The 17,865-nt window shown below is 50.0% G+C and overlaps 6 protein-coding genes and 1 non-coding gene across 7 annotated transcripts; 3 read left to right on the plus strand and 4 right to left on the minus strand.

Annotated features, from left to right (window-relative positions):
• Nucleotides 1-301: 301 nt before the first annotated feature.
• Nucleotides 302-2,527, plus strand: B0T23DRAFT_436621 (uncharacterized protein; the record flags this gene model as incomplete). The annotated part of the gene is made up of 6 exons (XM_062840585.1): nucleotides 302-696; nucleotides 862-984; nucleotides 1,413-1,524; nucleotides 1,645-2,057; nucleotides 2,207-2,356; nucleotides 2,497-2,527. 6 exons carry the CDS (start codon nucleotides 302-304, stop codon nucleotides 2,525-2,527), a joined length of 1,224 nt encoding a protein of 407 aa, XP_062688450.1.
• A 642-nt stretch (nucleotides 2,528-3,169) lies between these two features.
• Nucleotides 3,170-4,834, minus strand: B0T23DRAFT_424034 (uncharacterized protein; the record flags this gene model as incomplete). Its single annotated transcript, XM_062839845.1, has 2 exons — nucleotides 4,809-4,834; nucleotides 3,170-4,727 (listed from the first exon to the last, which is right to left on the minus strand). Exon 2 carries the CDS (start codon nucleotides 4,724-4,726, stop codon nucleotides 3,170-3,172), a length of 1,557 nt encoding a protein of 518 aa, XP_062688451.1. The 5' UTR covers nucleotide 4,727; nucleotides 4,809-4,834.
• Nucleotides 4,835-8,110: 3,276 nt separating this feature from the next.
• On the minus strand, nucleotides 8,111-10,120 carry B0T23DRAFT_367740 (uncharacterized protein; the record flags this gene model as incomplete). Its single annotated transcript, XM_062836427.1, has 3 exons — nucleotides 9,263-10,120; nucleotides 8,966-9,061; nucleotides 8,111-8,638 (listed from the first exon to the last, which is right to left on the minus strand). The coding sequence occupies exons 1-3, from the start codon at nucleotides 9,998-10,000 to the stop codon at nucleotides 8,111-8,113; spliced, it is 1,362 nt and encodes a 453-aa protein (XP_062688452.1). The 5' UTR covers nucleotides 10,001-10,120.
• Nucleotides 10,121-10,150: 30 nt separating this feature from the next.
• B0T23DRAFT_347672 (uncharacterized protein) lies at nucleotides 10,151-11,540 on the minus strand. The gene is made up of 2 exons (XM_062835992.1): nucleotides 10,659-11,540; nucleotides 10,151-10,607 (listed from the first exon to the last, which is right to left on the minus strand). Exons 1-2 carry the CDS (start codon nucleotides 11,149-11,151, stop codon nucleotides 10,249-10,251), a joined length of 852 nt encoding a protein of 283 aa, XP_062688453.1. The 5' UTR covers nucleotides 11,152-11,540; the 3' UTR covers nucleotides 10,151-10,248.
• Nucleotide 11,541: 1 nt separating this feature from the next.
• B0T23DRAFT_390597 (uncharacterized protein) lies at nucleotides 11,542-12,550 on the plus strand. Its single transcript, XM_062837887.1, has one exon. The coding sequence runs from the start codon at nucleotides 11,757-11,759 to the stop codon at nucleotides 12,462-12,464; it is 708 nt and encodes a 235-aa protein (XP_062688454.1). The 5' UTR covers nucleotides 11,542-11,756; the 3' UTR covers nucleotides 12,465-12,550.
• A 1,408-nt stretch (nucleotides 12,551-13,958) lies between these two features.
• On the plus strand, nucleotides 13,959-14,047 carry B0T23DRAFT_t398. Its single transcript has one exon. It is a non-coding gene; the product is annotated as a tRNA-Phe (tRNA).
• Nucleotides 14,048-14,418: 371 nt separating this feature from the next.
• B0T23DRAFT_50207 (MFS general substrate transporter) lies at nucleotides 14,419-16,609 on the minus strand. The gene is made up of 9 exons (XM_062841375.1): nucleotides 16,279-16,609; nucleotides 16,048-16,203; nucleotides 15,630-15,984; nucleotides 15,423-15,562; nucleotides 15,233-15,362; nucleotides 15,072-15,168; nucleotides 14,742-15,011; nucleotides 14,597-14,681; nucleotides 14,419-14,542 (listed from the first exon to the last, which is right to left on the minus strand). The coding sequence occupies exons 1-9, from the start codon at nucleotides 16,413-16,415 to the stop codon at nucleotides 14,425-14,427; spliced, it is 1,488 nt and encodes a 495-aa protein (XP_062688455.1). The 5' UTR covers nucleotides 16,416-16,609; the 3' UTR covers nucleotides 14,419-14,424.
• Between the last annotated feature and the right edge of the window lie 1,256 nt (nucleotides 16,610-17,865).

Raw genomic sequence — 17,865 nt, forward strand, 5'->3', positions numbered from 1 at the left:
GGGTTCTCTTTGTCTACATACAGCACCTGGCGCCTGGGGTTGCTGGGGAAATCACTCGACTGCTTGCTCTCTTTCAGACCATTGTTAATTTTAAGCCCATTCTTTGTCTCCCAAAGTACGCGCTGGTTAGTAGATACTTTCAGAGTCCCGAAAAGTTGGTGTTTGAACCGAAAACCATCAACTTTCACTATTTCACAAACCTCCTCGTCAATACACCAAGCTCTTCATCACCGTGGCCTTTGCCGGTATCTGTACATACTTCACAACAACCACTATCTACAGGACATTCCTCGAAACAAGAATGTACCTCCTCACTATCCTCTTTTCCCTCCTCCTCCTCCTCCTCCCCGCCTGCTACGGAAACGCCCAATCTCTCGTCTCCGACCGCTTTTGTCCCTGGTGCTACTGGACGGTCCCGGACAGCATGGCCGGTCTTCCAGAGTTCAAATTCGACTCGTTCTGCCACGCCTTCGTTCACCAGCCCATTTCCGACCGCCCTGGATCATCCACACCGCAAAAGCCGATCCACGTCGCCATCATGAACAACAACTTCACCGAGCTTCTCTCCTACAGCCGGATGGGCTACGGCATGTCGGTGGACTTGCCGACGAGGCCGACGAGGTGCGCGCCCGGGGTGGCGACTTTCCACATGAACAGAAGGGAGGACCAGCAAGGGGGGGATGGATCATTGAGGCCGTGAGTCTTTTTCCATTTTTTTTTTTTTTTCTTTCTTCTTTGGTCTTCCCCAGGGTTTCCATCTTCTGTCTAACTTGGCGGATGTGTCACGATTGGAGCGGATGAAGATCAAGGTTCAAGGTTGCAAAAGGAGATGCTAATGGTCAAAACTGAAAACGTATGTAGTCCATCGTTCAGCTACTCTGTTCGTTCTGGCGAAAACTACACTCCTCCGCAGTTGTCCTCGGATAAGTTTCCAAGTGGATGGGCGGCTTATGCAGGGGCCAAGGGCGTGGCGCCGGGCGGGGAGTGGGTGGTGTATAGAAAACAGTTTCATTGTTGTGTAAATACGCAGGATAACATTGGGGGGACTGACTTTCCGTGATTGTGGTGAGGAAAAAAGGCTGTATTCTATCGTGTGATGGTCTTATCGTGGGGGGTTGGTGAGGTCAGAGGTAGCATTAGTTTAGAGCAACAACACAATTCGACCGTGTGTGCTATTATTAGAGCACACAACCTCTGCTGTGCGTTGGTCATCACATCGTGTGAGTGAAGTTGTAATTAGGCTTTGTCGTTCAGTGGATATCGGGGACAAAAGACTGCCTTGCTTGTCAGGATGCTGGCGCGGGAGGGGGGTTGAGAATCTTTGTATGCGTTACGATCGTCAAAGAAACATGCCAACAATGCCCGGGCGTGCCACAAGGTTAATTTAGTTGAATCAATTTACTGGACATCAGAGGGAACCAGGAAGTACAAACCATCATCAATGCCCCCCTTCCGTGGAGCCCTGAGAGACTTGCAGACAGCCTGTGTGTTTTCGCCGTTTCACTTTCTTCATCAAGGATTTCAGTGAGTTGAACCAACTTCATTCGTTCCTTCCCAACTTATCCATCCCTCACAACCATAATGTTGGCGTCGCTCTTTCCCTTCTTCTTCATCCTCATCTTCACCGGCTACTACCCCGCCCAGGCCTCCCCAGCACCCAATATTCTCCCCGGTCCAGGTGGTGCCTCCGACAAGTCCATTACTCCGAGCACAGGCAACTCTCAGATCCTTAACATTCGGGCAGACGCCAGCTGGAACGACTGGTCCTCCATCGGCCAGCGCTTTTGCCCCTGGTGCGAAGCCGGCGTCGACTCCAATGACGGCGCCAGCCCGGAAGACAAGGTGTGTAGGGTAGTCGTGCACCAGCCGATGGCCGCGGGCAGTCCGCCGAACACCCAGTTCGCTCACATCGCTATCCTCAACGCCCGGTACACGGAGCTACTGTCGTACAAGCGCATGGGGTGGAATCAGCAGGAGAATCTTTGGACGTCGGTGGGAGCGGGCTCTGAGGGTGCGATTGCCACGGTGTTTACTGGTCAAGAGGGTGTCAGGCTTCCGTAAGTTTTTCTTTTTATCCCTCATGAATGCAGAGTTAATGAGGCACTTGATGGGAGTATCCACCGGTATGGCAGAGGAGTCTCGTGAAGGAAATATATGGCTGTCCTTGAGAATTTGCTAACTTGAGACGGATGATGTTTGTGTCCAGACCAAAGATTATCTGGCAGAGAGACGGGAAACTCTCGGTGACCATTCTCCCACTGTACCCGGGCACGGAGGGGTCAGCGTGGCAAGTTGTGCAAAATGTTGCACCGAGACATGACTACCTCATTTTTCATACCTGGTTCTTCTGTGGGAAGTAAGTAGCTTCTATGGTAGCTATCGATGTAAGTGTAACACAAGGCTTGGTGCCTGGGTTTGGAGGGATTAGATGTCGGTCTTCCTTTGGTATACAAGGGGTAGATAGTATATAAAGTGTCACCAAACATCATGTTGCAGTCCTACATATCGAGCCAAGGTTCGAATATAGTTTTCGAGACTCGGGAGCTGGGGAACCATTGTGACCGTGTGACATGACGAGATGCACTTCCTAGTGATTGTTTACATTTGTGGATTCAGCAATGCATAGAATAGGGGTAATCCACTTTACATCTACACGATGGGCAGTAGAGTTGGGGAAACAGATAGGGACTGACCTTCGATTTTACCTCCGCCGCCCAAGGGAATGAGATGTGCGGTAGCGAATCCTCCCTTCGAAGATCAAAGAAAGATAAAAAAAGGGAAGGTCTTTCGCGAATCGAACACGGAAGTGACTGCAAACTGGAAAGAAGTTTACCTACACCTATCTAGGGAAGCCGTGCCCTATCTGACTGCCCAGCCGGAACATGGACGCCAGTTACAGCACTACTACAGAGCCAAACGACCCTATTTTAGGTAGTATCATACCATACCCGACCTAGATAGCCTTGAGAGTCCACTACAGCCCCACGCCTGCCGTTAAACCAAACTCGATTCATCTCCTCAACATAGGTCGTCCCTGAAATTCTGAAAAGCTGTGACCAAGATTTGCTCTGTAACATATGAAAGGTTCGGTTGATTCTCAGTCGTATACATCACTCTCCTACCATACCAAGCCAGTCATTGATCCAAACCTCATCCCTGATTCTGGCTTTCATAGCTCCAGCACAGCTTCACGGCCCTTCACCATCTCGTCACACTCTTCCAGAATTGTACCCAAGTGATCTATAACATCATCATACTGCTCTTCCACTTCGAAAAGAATCTTGATCAAAGATTCGCTCCGCTCCCAACACTTGAAACGCAACCCAACATGCGTCAATTCATCGAAAATGCTTTCATCTTGCCCAATCACCTTACGGAACCTGTACAACCAGTCTTGGTGTTTGATAATCCTCTCCCTAGCCTTGCGAATGGCCTCCTGGACTGCTTTCTCCTCCTTGACCATTTTCTCGACGACGTGGGTCAAATAGTCACCAAAAATCTCGTTGACCTCATGACTGGTCTTCGGATCAGCGGCATCGGGATCTTCAGCGATGCTACCCGCTTGCGTGGTCTCCTCTACTACCTGTTGCAAGCGCAGCTTGAGAGATTCTGGCATGGATGTTTCTTCATCTATAATCTCCGTGGAGCTCTCTTCAGCCGTGGTGGCCTCAAGAACACCAGCCGGCAGCTTTGCTTCGCTCAACTGAAGCTTGAGCCCCTCTACCAGCTCCACGTTGCTCTGAACTCCGTTGTGCAGCTCGCCCAGGGTAGAGATGACTGAGTTCTCGACAGCAGATAATCTTCCTCTGATAGAGTGGTCGAGGGCAGCAATCTTGTCGACAATCTGGGAGACTGCGGTTTCAGTGGTGGTGGACTGACCCGAAACAAAACCTTTCAGGACATTGTTCTCTGACATACAAGCAGCAAGTGCAGCATCCACCCTGCTCAAATGCAGCTTGGTCATCGCGAGCGATGAATTCAGAAGCGTCCTCTCCGTTTCGTTGGACGCATTCTCCTTCATTGCCAAGTGCAGCTTGTGCTTCGTGTCCTCGAGCTCTGTCTGTAGAGCAGCCTGTGCAGATGCGCGAGCACCAATCTCATTGTTTGCGTCTTGAAGTATCTGCTTGGTGACCTCAAGTTCCGAAGCCACAGTGGTACTCGTTTTCCGGGAATTGTGCAGCATGTTTTCCACCGCTAGCAATCGCTGCTTGGTGGTTTCGAGGCATTCGCCCTGAAGAGACATTTCTGCCCGGCTCTTGCACAACTCACGCTCCTTGGCCCCGAGCTCCGATTCGAGGGCGGCCCGTACATATTTAATGCCCTCGAGCTCCTTTTGGAGAGCATCCCGTGCATGTTGAGCAGAAATGGCCTCCTCAGTCGCCTTGTGCAGCTGGTGTCCAGTGGTATGGAAGGCCAAAACCATGTCGGTGTTGGCTTCTTTCATCGAAGCAATCTTTCTCTGGGCAGCCTCGAGGCTCTCGTTTGCCTTTTGCAGCTTTTCGGCTTCTTGCTCCCTTGCCTTCTCCTCCATTTCCACCTTGATCTTTGCCGTACGCAGCTCTTGCTTGACGCCTTCCAGCTCCGCTTTCAACTTCTCGTTCTCCGCTGTCAACATGGTGTTTTCCATCTTAGGCACGTTTGCCTCTGCCGACTTCGGAACGGTTTGTTGCTCGCTCGAGGTGCCCGCTACGGGAGCGTTCGTGTCGCTGGGAGGCTTGAGTTGCATTCTGTCCTCGATCTGTAAGCGACACCCTCGTGAGCTTGTGGCTGGGCTGTAAGAGAAAGGTGCGGGCATTTGGAATGCCTACTGCTTGTCGGAGGAATGCCGTCCGATGGGAAGAAAAGGAATGGGTTGAGCTGCGGCGTGCCTGACATGAATTGTACACGAGATCTGACGAGCTTCGCGGTTGGTATTTGGAGATGATGATTGTCCTATGAATGAAAAATAGTGAAAAGGACAGGAGAGGAAGGGGACAGAGGGAGCAGATAAAGAAGAGAGCAGATAAGTAGGTAGGAAGGGGAATTGGAGCAGCAACTTTTTGTTGATCGAAACCTGGAAATTATTGTACAAAAAACCGGGCAGATCACCCACATGCCGCGCGGCATGCATTATTTGTGGCTTTAACCTGTATACCGCAATACCGCAAAGCCTCGGGGCGTTGGGTCTTGGGATCCCAGGAAATCAGGCATAATTAGACATACATATGCTCGATTCTGTACATTTTATGCCCGCAAATTTTAGTGGGAGAGTCGTGTTGCCACCCCGGAGTACTGTAAATTCGATTCTTCAATATCCTGCCTTTTCACACCTATTTTTCAAGGCCGCTGGAGGGTGGGAACATTCAGAATCACCGTCCTGCAAGGAAATTTTGGTGGACATGAATGTTGCTGTATGCTTACAGATTATGCCTGGTTTCCTGGGATCCCGAAACCCAACGCCCCGAGTCTTTGCGGTATATGTGATATGCATTCCCACTGCAGCGGGAATGAACTTCTCCAAACACTGTGCCATTGCCTCCAAGTATGGTATGCAGGAGAAACCCATCTGACCGTTTTCCCAACGCCGTGGTTCCGTTAGTTTCTACTGCAAGGACTCGGGCGGATGAAGTTTAGGTTCCCAGGAAATCAAGCATAGAGGTAGTCTGTAAGCATACTGCTCGAATATGTGCATTTTATGCCCACTTAAATAAGAGGAGGAGACGTGTTGCTACCCCAAAGTACTGTAAGTTCGATTTTCCTGATGCCCTGCCCTTTTCCCCCCTTTCCTTATTTCCTGCGAGGGCGCTGGAGGGGGGGAATATTCATTATTAACATTTTGCAAACAATTTCTGATGGGCATGAATGTTGCAGTATGCTTACAGATTATGCCTGACTTCCAGGGAACCTAAAAACCATCCGCCTGATTCTTTGCGGTACCATGTTTTCTCCTTGGTTCTTGGATTGCTTACCTAGGTTTAGACGTGCGCGAAAGAATCTTTGGCTCGTGATAACCATCTCTCGGTGCCGCTGGCCCCAGGGAGTCCTAGTCTCAAATCTAATTTGGCTGAAGAGTGAGGTTTGTAACAACCCTTTTGATGCTTTGGCGATTATACCCTCCTTGAAATACACGAAGTATTTCAGGCCCTTGTCTTGAACCCTTCATTGCCAGTGATATATGTTCCACAATAAGCTGTGGCATCCGGATCATTTCACACCTCACAAGCCTACCAATCCTCGAGATCTGCCCTCCCATTTCGCTAACCGGTGAAACTAGCAGCCCCTCCAAACCAGGTATTTATAGCGGCCAGCGTAGGTTAAGGCCAACTTCGAAGCTGTACGAAGCTCAAGGACAGGCAGATATCCTACAAGCCGCTCCATAACCATCCACACAAAGATTCTGAGCCTCAACATCCATACAAAAATGCATCAAACAAATAAGCCAATATCGGCATATTGGTTGGTCTGTAAAGTAAGTTACTGGAGCCAATGAGTTGGAAGCCATTCTTGGTGCCGTTATGGAAAGGTTGAAAAGGAAGCAACGGGCTTTCAGTGGTAAGCTTGGTCGCCGCCCGAGAAGGGTCGGCCGAATTCTCTTCCATGGTAATTGAGGACCATCGAAAATTCGAAATGGAAAGTGCAGAGCCTAGATCGTGCCTGTCGCGATGCTCCGAAGTGTTGCGCGTGATAGAGGTGGGAAGCCGACGATAGATAAGGGCTTGATTCTGTGGAGGTGAGGGAAGAGCACTGAGAAACCAGGGCTGCGGCGAAAAGGTAAGTAGCGGAAGGGAGCCACGGGGAATGGAAAGCCCAGTGAATGGGAAAATTGCCACGGCAGGTTGTGTCTTAAGGTGCAAGATGACTAACACGTCCATGTGACCATGTGAACCTGTGAAGATGACACTCGGAGGAGGGTGAAATGATAAACCAGTCTTGGTGATATTTACGGAAGAACTTGAACCTCAGCGCACTCCGAGCCTAACATCCGCGCACCCTACGTCTTGACGCTATGGAGACCATTTCAGACCACGTTTTGACTTTATGCACGTAAACCAATATCTACAGTATTTACAAGCAGGCCTCTACCAACTGGGACCAGCTTTCCATTTATAGCATTTTGAAAGGCCGTGTTGTGGCCGTGTGTTTGCAGAAGCTGGTGCTGCGTATGCAATTCCGGATATCAAGCCAGGTAGAACCACGTACCGATAAGACAATCATAGCATAAACCTTCTCATGTACGAAGTTCTGTAGTGCTAAAGTTTGTGGCTGAAACAATCAAGTTTACACCTTGAAACTTGGGATGCGCGCAAGTTTGGCTTGGAGTGCGCTGAAGCTTTATCAAGTTTACAGAAGTTTTTCAATATCTGGGAGGTGCTGCCTTCCACTGCCATCCTCGTGCAGGTGCGGAGCTTGAATTACAGGTTTGAGTGATGGTGAGGGGGATAAGAAAAGTCTTGTAGCAGTGAGGGCGGCCAAAAGAAATTGTGAAATAGAACCTAAAGAGAAGGAGCGGAAAAGCAACCTGAACCTTCTCGCTCGGCCCAACCTTCCAACTGAATATCGAGAGAGTGTTACAGCAACGGAACCTATGATATAGGTAGATCGGTTGTGTGGCAAATCGTGAAACGTTGTATTTTCGCTTTCCCATCGAAATGACTCTGCATGCAATGTCGAAACCACCAACTCCAACCAAGTAACCGTGACATGTCCAAGCCAAGAGATGGGAGCGATAAACTACCTACCCACATAATTTCTAGACAGTCACAGGTCAACCTGCTTATTATCCTTGACCTCTTGGTGACATTTCCCGCTCCTCTCGTCCCTAGAATCCCAGCAATAAACTGACAACACACCCGTCATGTAGGATTACCATCATACATGGCCTTTATGCAATCGAACGCGATTCCAAGTCACGAATCTCGAGCACTAGATAGGGCATCATCTGCTTCTTCTTTTTACGGTGGTACAGTCGAAAAAATTGTCCGCATAAGATCAAATCCGTTTCTGTACGTAGTACATACACAGGTTAGACTAGTGAATCGAAGAGAAACAGTGTAAACCCAATTAAACCTACTCTGATCAAAGTTTGAACGCAGAGAGATATCGCTAACGTTGAACTGACCATGGACAGTGGCTAGACGCTGGAGATACTGCTCTCCGCAAGATCGGACTCAAGAGCGTCATACAGGGCGTTGAAGTGGGAAGTGATATCACAAGTCGCTTCATTCAGTTTGTTAACCTGCTCGTTGATTCTAGGATTGTTGCGCCTCTCTCTGTCATAAGTGAGAATAGAACTGACAGCAAGTGTGTTCTCCATGTGGCATTGGTGAATCTTGTCGAGGATGGATCTGTAGTTCGCGATCTTTGATCTGGGAATGGATCCGTTCAAGGCCGTGCCCATGTCTCGCAAAGCAGAATCCATGCCTCTCAAAGTAGCCTCGAGGCACTTCACTGAGTCCTCGTAAACCCTCAGCTGCATCTTGGCAGAACTTTCGTCATCCCTGTCAACGCCGAGAAGCTCTCTGACGTTTTTTAGATCTTCCTGTATGGTTTGGTTGTCGATCGCTAGCTCAGCAATCCTATTCTCCGCCTCGCGCAACTTCTCCTTGGTCTGATCAAGTTCAACACTCAGGTTCTGGAACTTGTAGGCGTCATCAACCAGCTTGTTAATGAAGTCACCCAGGTGCGGTAACGGGATTGAGGTGACGGCAGGGTGAGCAGGCACATCTGAAGCAGATACAAGTTGCCTTTGAGTGTTGTCGTTGTTGTAGTTGTTGTTGTTCGGCGTGTCGTCCATAGCAGGATCGTTGGGTGCCATTGCGATGTGGATTTACAAAGAGAGGGTTGTGCCTGTCGAGAGCGTGTCACATCAGTAAAGGTGTCATTCCTGTTGTTGTGAAACGCGGGATTGGTTTGCTTCACTTGAACTTACGAAATGCTCAGATGGTCGCCGCTAGCCCGGCTTCTAAGATCGCGTAGGCGTTCAAACCCGAGGATCAACTGAGAAAGGTGTTGATGGAGCTTGGGTTTTCGCAAGCTGGAATTGGTAAAGGACCGTGTCATGGGGATCCCCACACTCGCGTTTCTCTGAAGGTTAGATATTGCGTTTCTAAGTTACAGTAAAATACACCTCCCACATCAATTGAATTACAAAGATAAGAATTGTGAACGAGTGACCCACAAGCATGCCGACTTGTCGAGGTATCTTCATGCCTCTAACAACAGACCTCCTTTCCCAAGAACACATGCAAGATCATAGCATGAAAAGCTACTCCCCAAGCCTTACCTCCTCCACAATCTCTTCAAAGAGGTCCTTCAGCCCACTAACATCGACGCCAAGGGTGAATTGAGACTTGTCCAATATATACAGGTGAAGTTGCCCTGGCTTGTAGCCAGCAGATCTGCCCGCCGGTCCAGTGCGCCCGCTCTCAATTTCCTCCAGGGCTTGATGCACGAGTCTGTGATGTTCCTCCACTGCCCATTCGATATCCTTAAAGACCGCACGGAAGATGTCAATCTTGTCCTCGTCATCATTCTTGTGGTTGTCCTCTTCCTTTTCTTCGTACATGGCCTTGAGAGCCTCCGCCTCACGCTCAGCTGTACTCTTTTCGTTTCCAGACTCCTCGGCAGTTTCTGTATTAATTTGGTAGTCCATCGGGAGAACAATGACTTGGTAGGTCCTCAAACGTTTCTCAAGGGCGGCAATCTTCTTCTTTGCCTCATGCAGCTGCTCCTCGACCTCCTGAAGTTCATCTATCATCTCGTCGTTCTCGAGCTCAAGTTCGTGTTCATACTCGTCATCAGACATGACGGGAGTCGAGTCGGCGTTGAAAATGGGGAGAGAAGGTATGGTAGGTAGGTTCCACAGGAAGGGAAGAGTACCGGGTCGTGCTGGGCGCCGGTCGTCTTGAGGTTGTTCCATTGCCTTGCGTTTGGCGGGGCCTTGGTCAGCGTGGGTTTGTGAGGCTGGGGCCTGGTCGGGCTGCATTGGCTGCTTGGGGCGCTTGGGGGATTGTGCGGACATTGTGAGATGATTTGTGGCCTCGAGGTTGGGTTTGGTTGCTGACCTTGGGCTGGATGGACTCAATGCTGAGAAAATTGGAGTGTGAGAGGAATTGTGTTAGGGCTTGGCTTTTGGTGGGTGTGCTGGTCTTAGATTTGATGTTGAGAAGAAGAGAGAAGGCACAATTGACCATCCCTCACACTACCCTTGTGCCTTCCGTTCTAGATCAATGATGCCCCTGCCCACTTAGAATCAGGAGCAATGGCCACCTACTCTGTCTTCTTTCCTCGCCATAGGTATCTCTCTGTCTTCATCCAATCAAAAGACATCCACCACCACTTTCGTGGTCTCTGGTGATTACCTTCTTCGGATGGTTTAGCATTCTTGGCCTTAAGCAATTGTTTCTTGACATCGTCAAGCTCCTTGGCCCTGAATTTGTCCCTTTCGAGTAACAGCTGAAGTGACCCTTCCAAGTCATAAACACCGTTGATGGATATGAGTGATGTGCCGGCATTCTTGAATGACTCCTTGAATACCTTCTCGATACGGGCCATCTTGTTCTCTGCGCCGCATAGCTTTTCGATTTCACGTCGGTGCGCCGCCAAAGCCCACCTGAGATCTTCGTTAGCTTGCAGTAGTTCACTCATGCAGAAAACGTCCTCTTCTAGTGCTTCCAGACGCTGTTGAAGGTCGATGTTGTTGCTCACAGCCTGATCGCGATGCTGTTCAGTCAAATCTAGGGACGTTCGCAACCCCGCAACCTCCAATCTGAGAGCAGTCATGACTGAGTTGGCGTGCTCTTCCTCGTTATTTTCCGCCACTGCTGTTGTATATTCCTCTCCCAGCCTCCGGATGGTATCTTTGTGTTGCTGTAGCGCCTCATCTTGGCCAGCTGCTATCCTCTTTCTCTCCTTTTCAAGGGTAGCTCTAAGCTTTTGAATCACAGCCTCTTGGGTTTGACCAGCGGCCTTGAGTTTCATAATTTCCATTCTTGCAGATGCAAGCTCCAAGCTCATTTTCTGGAGCTTTTGTGCGTCCTCCGTTGCCTCAATAAGCATGGGCGCGTAGGATGTGGTATCGGAGTTACTGGTGGGACTGGCGCGATGTTGGTCAAAGTCAACCGTCGACGTGTCAGAGATATAGGAGTCCGAGTCCGAGTCCGAGTCGTCCATTGTGGCTGTGGATGTTGGGCGGTGTAGTAGTAGATAATAGGCAGATGGTACCAACACTGTCCCTGTAGTAACAAGTCGTGAATGGTAACGGAGGCTAAGTGTTGTGCGGTAGATGATGTGTGCGTATAATTCTAGTTTTGCCTCGAAGGAAGACGGGTTGTGTCTCGTCGATACTCAAAAGCGATGGAGAATGGGATGGAAATGAAAGCGTTGGAGACATGGTGTAAAGGCCACTGATTAAATACCATTTTGAAATATTTTCATCTGCTGTACTTCTTGTTCATCATGCACTGATGAATTTAAACGGATATCCGGCCGGGACAGGTACGGGCATAGGTTTTGCAGGCTCGTCGTCCCAAGGTGGCCTGCATTGCAGGATCCAAGGTTGCATATTTCGACACGTCCGGTTCGATGACTCCATTCACTGGGCTTGATCCCGCATGTACTGTCTCTCCCACTACTTTCTAGCCGACCAACGCCAACCTGCGCAACTGCATCTGAACCACCATTCTACCTTTGCTCGCGACTAAAGGCCTGGCAACAACCATACGGGGCTGATAACGCAACGAAATCAATCATCGATTCGATCTCGCCTACGAATTCCAATGTCCGCCGCCATCAATGCGGCTGAAGCCGCCCGAGAGCCCCTCGCCTCCATCAGCTTCCTTACCGACGGCTGCGTTAACTACATCGGCATCAACATTACCGTAACCCACGAGATCAAGTCCAGCGTGGCTGCTCGCCTGCTCCGCTACGAAGCTCCCTTACCGCACGCCACAAACCCCCTCCCAACTATCCCACAGGGCCGCTCCCGCTACGTCATCCCGCCTCCCTCGCGCCGTCGATCCAGTCGCTTCCTCCTCAAAGACAGCGAATTCCCTTCCCCATCCGTTCCTGCCAGTGGAATCGCCGCCGATGAGCCCGTGGTCTGGCTCCCTGCGCAACAAGTTTGGGTGAAGAACCACCAAGGCAACGTCGTGCCTCCGTCAAACAAGCTGCGCATTGGCCCCCAGAGCTTTGTCAGTCTGTTGGGTCGCGATGGAACATATGCGGCTGTTTGCCATGTTTCGCAGGTTGAGAGGGTGATTGCGTACATTGCTGATGTCAACTCGGCCAAGTCGGAGCGGTTGTGCGTTGCTACTGGAGGCGTGGACTTTCCCGAGGACGAGAGACGGTGGATATATGTGGTTTCTTGTGTAGGTGCGGCTACGGAGGAATGGGAGGGCTTCGATGGTGCCGGCTTTGAGCTAGGTGGTTGGGGAGATGAGAAGGTAGAGGACAAGGATGGCCGTTGCGTGGAGGATCGCCCCTGAAAATCTGGGTATTCTTTCTCTGCTACTCTTGCCTTTGAATCTAAAGCTAACAGCTGGTGCCTAGGATGACACGATCTGCGAGTCCTACAACTAAGCTACGACATGTTATGGCGATGACATCCTCCGAATCCCTCCCCATTGTCTCGACGAAGCGACACGCCAGGACGTTAGAATCCAAAGCTCGGTGTTAATCTTTCCAACCGATAACAGAACCATCCAACAATCCCGGTTGCTGATGAACACTGCCGTGCGTTCGCCTGGCCTTTTGTTACATTCTATAGGCGTACGACTGTAGCAGTCTTACAATCATCGTCAACAGCTCGAGCCTACGGGTACCAAGTCTCCGGATCACGACTTGTGAAGCCTGCGGTACATGACAGTGGGAGACTTGATGTGCCAGCCAATACACACATGCACCTATCTTGCCACCCTATCATCTACGTTATGCCAGTTTTCCACTGTGGCTGTCCACAATCTCCTTCTTCTGTGCTCTTCAAATTAGTGTCTCTTCTTCCAACAGCTTGAAGAGTATCTCTTGCGTTCAATTGTGAAAATGGACTACCTTCAGACGACAAATCATGTATTCCATCACCCGCGACAGATCCGATACATTCCATTTTTGCCTGTACATGTTCCGCTACAATCATCTAGCCCTTTGCCGTTCTGCTTGACACATGCTACAAATGTTCGGTTAATTTTCAGGGCAGACGCATGTTTACAAGTATGGCTGCTTAGAGGCACTCTACCATGCCGAGCTGTTAGCGCACCATTGCTAAAGGCACCAAATCTAGGGGCAGCACTATCGCGTACACATCCTGGTCCTCCCGGGTGTGGATCCCATGCGGCTCCGTTAGTGCTAGCCCACTGAAGCCCCCCTCCCCCAATGGAGGGCGCTGCACTATCACATAATTGTGCACAGGCTCGAGGTTTCGACTTCCTCACTTTTCTTTACCTACCTACTTTGTCCTGTTTTCAAGTTTGAAGATGACCTGAGAAACTCAGGAGTGCGTTAATGTATCAGTGGTCAAGCAAAAGGTATACTTGAGGGTGGGATGTGCGCCGGCCATTCTTTGTTGTTTGTTCGAAGGGGGCGTGCCTTCGTTCCGTCTTTCAGGTGGATTTTGCAACTGGCGCTGCGTTTGTGATGTTGTTGGCGCTTGGGTCGCCTGGAATTAGTGAAATATAATATAATCCCCCAACACTTACCCAATCAAAGCCCAAGGCCGTTCAGCAAAAGATTAGAGAAGAACAGATTCGCGGAAGTTTACATTTTGGTTGAGGATGCTGCTCTTTTCTTGTGCTGCAATAACACAATTCGGCAAAGACTAGGTGAAGACATCGAAGGTCTGGAGCGTGACATGTGGTACCCCGGCTTCAACAGAGCAACTGCCCGTGATGCGGCAGCCGTGAAAAAAGGGGTTTGTTTACGTACAATCGTTGCGTCAAGACAATTTGCCTTCATAAGTAACTGTTTCAGAGCTCTTTCACCAATAAGCGGGTTTAGCTCAGTTGGGAGAGCGTCAGACTGAAGTCCACTTCACTCATAAATCTGAAGGTCGTGTGTTCGATCCACACAAACCGCAATTCTTTGGTCTTTTTTTCTTTTTTGTTTTCTTCGTATCCTCTCTCTACCTTAACCGGGTGGGTGTGTTTCTAGGCGTCACGGATAGAGAACTACGATATGGTGGCGGGGAAACATAGCCGCAAATCTTCGATAAGGGCACGGAGAAGCCGTATCTGTTTGGGGTTGGCGGTGGAAGGAATTGACCGGCTGGACGGAAGGATCCAGGGTAAAACAGAATGCCGGTCAGAAAAAGCGTCTGCCCTTGCAGGTTACATTCATTGGACGGTGGCTGACCGCGGTCTGTTGGAAAACCTATACCTATTATCGATTCTACGCCTAACAAATGTACGAATCACTCACTTATTAGTACCACTGATAGAGTGATATGAAAGCGCTTCATAGGATCATCTTGAAAGCTGGGTCTCTGTCGTCCCCACAGCCTTCGTATTTCTCATACTTCCCAGCGGCTTTGTCCTTGTTGATCTTGTTGCACCAAAGCACATTGGCGAGGACCCTGCAAAGCGTTAGCAAGCGTGCTCTTCTACCCAACTGCGCAACCAGCACTTACGCAAACCAAGCATAAACCAGCAGACCAAGGAGGATCGTGTGCCCTCTGTGATACAAAGGTCCATCCTTTGGAGGATAAACAAAAGCTGAGATGAGCCTTGGTCAGTGGACGTACTTAGGTAGATAAGCTATATGCGAATACCTACTAGCCACGAAACCGCCTGCGTTTCCAATAACAAGCTGCAAAGCTGAAGTGGTAGCTCGCTTGTAGTGCCCAGCAGAGTTATTGGAGTTCCAAACGAGAATGCATGGTATGCTGCTGTACATGCCGATCGCCATCAAGGATGTCATAGCAAAGCGAACATGGGCAGAGGCGACATTGGCAATAACGGCGTAGCCAATGATGGCAATGGGAAGAGTGAAGAGCATCATGACGCCCCTGAGTTTGAGGCGATCAGAGGCAAATGCAATGAGAACTACACGTTTGCGTCAGTTGTCAGTTGGACAGGAACCAAAAGGATTTCTAGGGAACGGACCTGTGACTGGGGTGGCAACTGCGTATGGAATAACCGACCACAGTTGGGTCTGGTTGGGGTTGGATGTAATCTTCAGATCGTTGAGAATGGTTGGGAGCTGAGGCATGTCAGTAATCTTGGTCTTAAGAAGATGCAAAGCGCGGAGCGCACGGCAAACCTACAAAGAGACCAAAGCTGTAAAGCCCAGCCCCAAGGGAAAAATACGCGGTAGCTGTTAGCCAAACTTGAAGGTTGAAGACGCCACGGCGAACTTCAGACCACTTGAACCTCTCCTCTCGTTCCAAAACGGGACTGTAAGGCGAGACCAGTTAGCTGAGGATAACTACCCATACATTCTGTCCGCTGTCTTACTTGGTCCTATCCGCTGTATCTGCGCCAGTGTCTCCTTGAAGCCTCCTCGCAGCGTATTGCTTCTCCTCCTCGGTCAGGTAAGGAGCAGTGTTTATACTGGTTGGAAGCAGGAGATATGCCACCAGACCTGCCAGTATGGTCTGAGGACATCATAGTCTTAGTCTCGCCCTTCACACAGCCTGCACGGGTGTTAAGGGCTGAACTCACCATCAACCCTTCGATGATGAATATCCATCTCCAACCCTCCAATCCACCACGTGGACCAATAGCAGAAAGCCCCCGCGCTAAAAGACCACCGAACGCACCCGACAAAGAGGCAGCGGTGTAGAAGATACCCATTCGCAGCGCCATTTCCTGGCGGGTATATAGGCCGGAAAGATAGAGCACAATCCCTGGGAAGAGGCCGCCCTCGGCGATGCCCAACAGGGCTCGCACACCGATGAAGCTTCCAACGTTCTTTACGAATCCCAAGCACATGGTAATAACGCCCCAGACGATGGTGAGAAGGGGCAGCCAGATCTTGGGCGTGACTTTTTTGAGGAGCAGATTGCTCGGAAGTTCACTAGTGGAACGTTAGTGATGAGCCAGCATAGGCCTGAGCTAGTTGTAAGCGACGGTGGTGTACCTCGCAATGTATGTGGCATAGAAGACTGCCAGACCCTGCGTGTACTGGGTATTGGACAGGTTAAGATCCTTTTCGAGACCGATAATTCTGGCGTTGCCGACGTTGGCTCGATCGAGGAACGAGCAGAGAAAGAGGAGGGAAAGGACAGGCAGAACCCTGTGCTTTTGTCGGTTAATGATGTCTATGTCCCATGGAGGTCGTTAAAGATGGATAACAGACGGAATTAACTACCTTGTGTCCATCTTCCATAATATTCGTCTCGTCATGTTGCGATGGTACTCGCTGTCGGAGACGGTCCTCTCCATCTTCTCAATGGAGGGCCTCTCGCCCATCTTGTCGGCATTCGAAGCATGAGCGTTCGAAGTCATGTTTCGAAATGTGCGGTTCCGTCGTGTGTGAAGACTGTGAAGATGGCCAAGCTTGCCAAGCTGGAACAAGCTTTTATATCATCATCGAAGGGGTGACCGTAAAGTCGCGAACTTGCCGACCACCCTGATGCAGATCAATAAGCTAGGCCTAGATCGTACATAGTGATTGGTCTTGTATCACTTTGGAAGCTCCGAATCCGCTCCGAGTCTGGGGCAATGTTACGCCTAGAGGTCGATCGCTATTTACGATCATCGGTAACTTTCGTAAAAAAATGTCAGGATACTGAAAGATAACAACCTTTTTTTTCCTTCCTTACGCCGCAGACTGGTACACGACCCGTTGACATGGCGGTAATTACGGGAAATGGAAATTACTGCAAAAACGCGCCAACATTTTAGAGTTCAGCTGAGTGGACAGGGAGGGCGGTGTACGACCAACGTTAACTGTTTGTGGTACTGCAACCAAATATCTTTTGTGGAGCGGTGTTTAGGTCTTCTGCGTGTTCCAGGCTTAGGTCTGGTGTACACTAGTCGTACAGAACTTTGTTGAATTGTTGAGGCTGGGTAATGCTGAACGAAAATGGTCACTGTAGTAGGTAGGTGGTATTTTCAGGGTCGCAATGAAGTGAGGATGTTGCATTTCGTGGTAGAAGGTGGCGGCGGGAGTCGCCATGAACCAGTCGGCAGTCGTGATAAAAGCTGAACGGCTTCCGCGTCGACCACCGGCATTTGATTGTCGACGATTCAATTGAATGAGTGGGGAAAGCGTCTCGATGCTTATCAACGCAGGAAACCTCAAGAATAAACAAGATGTAGAAAGATAATCCGTTGTGCGCCCTTCCGTCATCACAGCTGCAGCAGCTCCCCGCAACCCTGGCCCGATCCCGGCAAGCGTTCAAAGCGTGGATTCCCGTCGCAACGAGGTTGTAGGTCGTGTCATGAATCGATGACCTGAACTGTCTCTCTCGCTATGTGCGACCAAGACGGACAAGTAGTGGTTGATGGAGGAAGCAAGTTGGGAACCCGACTGTGCTACTGCAGCGAAAAACAGCATCGAGAGTGATATCTCATCTAGACTGTGCACGACCTGTAGCGGCAGCGGGCGCACCTCGCGCTTCTTAGATCACACCGTGACATACGACTCGGCGTCGGCAAAGATGAAAGAACGGAAGTTGCTAAAGAGGGACGATTTTGTTGACTGATATCATAAGTTGGTTGGGGAGCTAATTACCCAATGTTAGGCTCAAGCCGTTCATTTTATTGGTTCCGGGTGTAGATCCGTGGCCTGGCGGGCATCTTGGCAGGATCCACTTTTGACTTCACCTCATGGCACCTTCCCGACGTACCCCGGGGACCCGAGTTTTGACCTCGACCTCCGTCCCTGTCACCGAAAACATGATCAGAGGGCGTAACGGAATTACAGAGGTGTAGTAATTATGCATATCTCAAA

The sequence above is a fragment of the Neurospora hispaniola genome (assembly GCF_033458365.1).
Source record: "Neurospora hispaniola strain FGSC 10403 chromosome Unknown B0T23scaffold_10, whole genome shotgun sequence".
In the NCBI taxonomy this organism is placed as follows: domain Eukaryota; kingdom Fungi; phylum Ascomycota; class Sordariomycetes; order Sordariales; family Sordariaceae; genus Neurospora; species Neurospora hispaniola.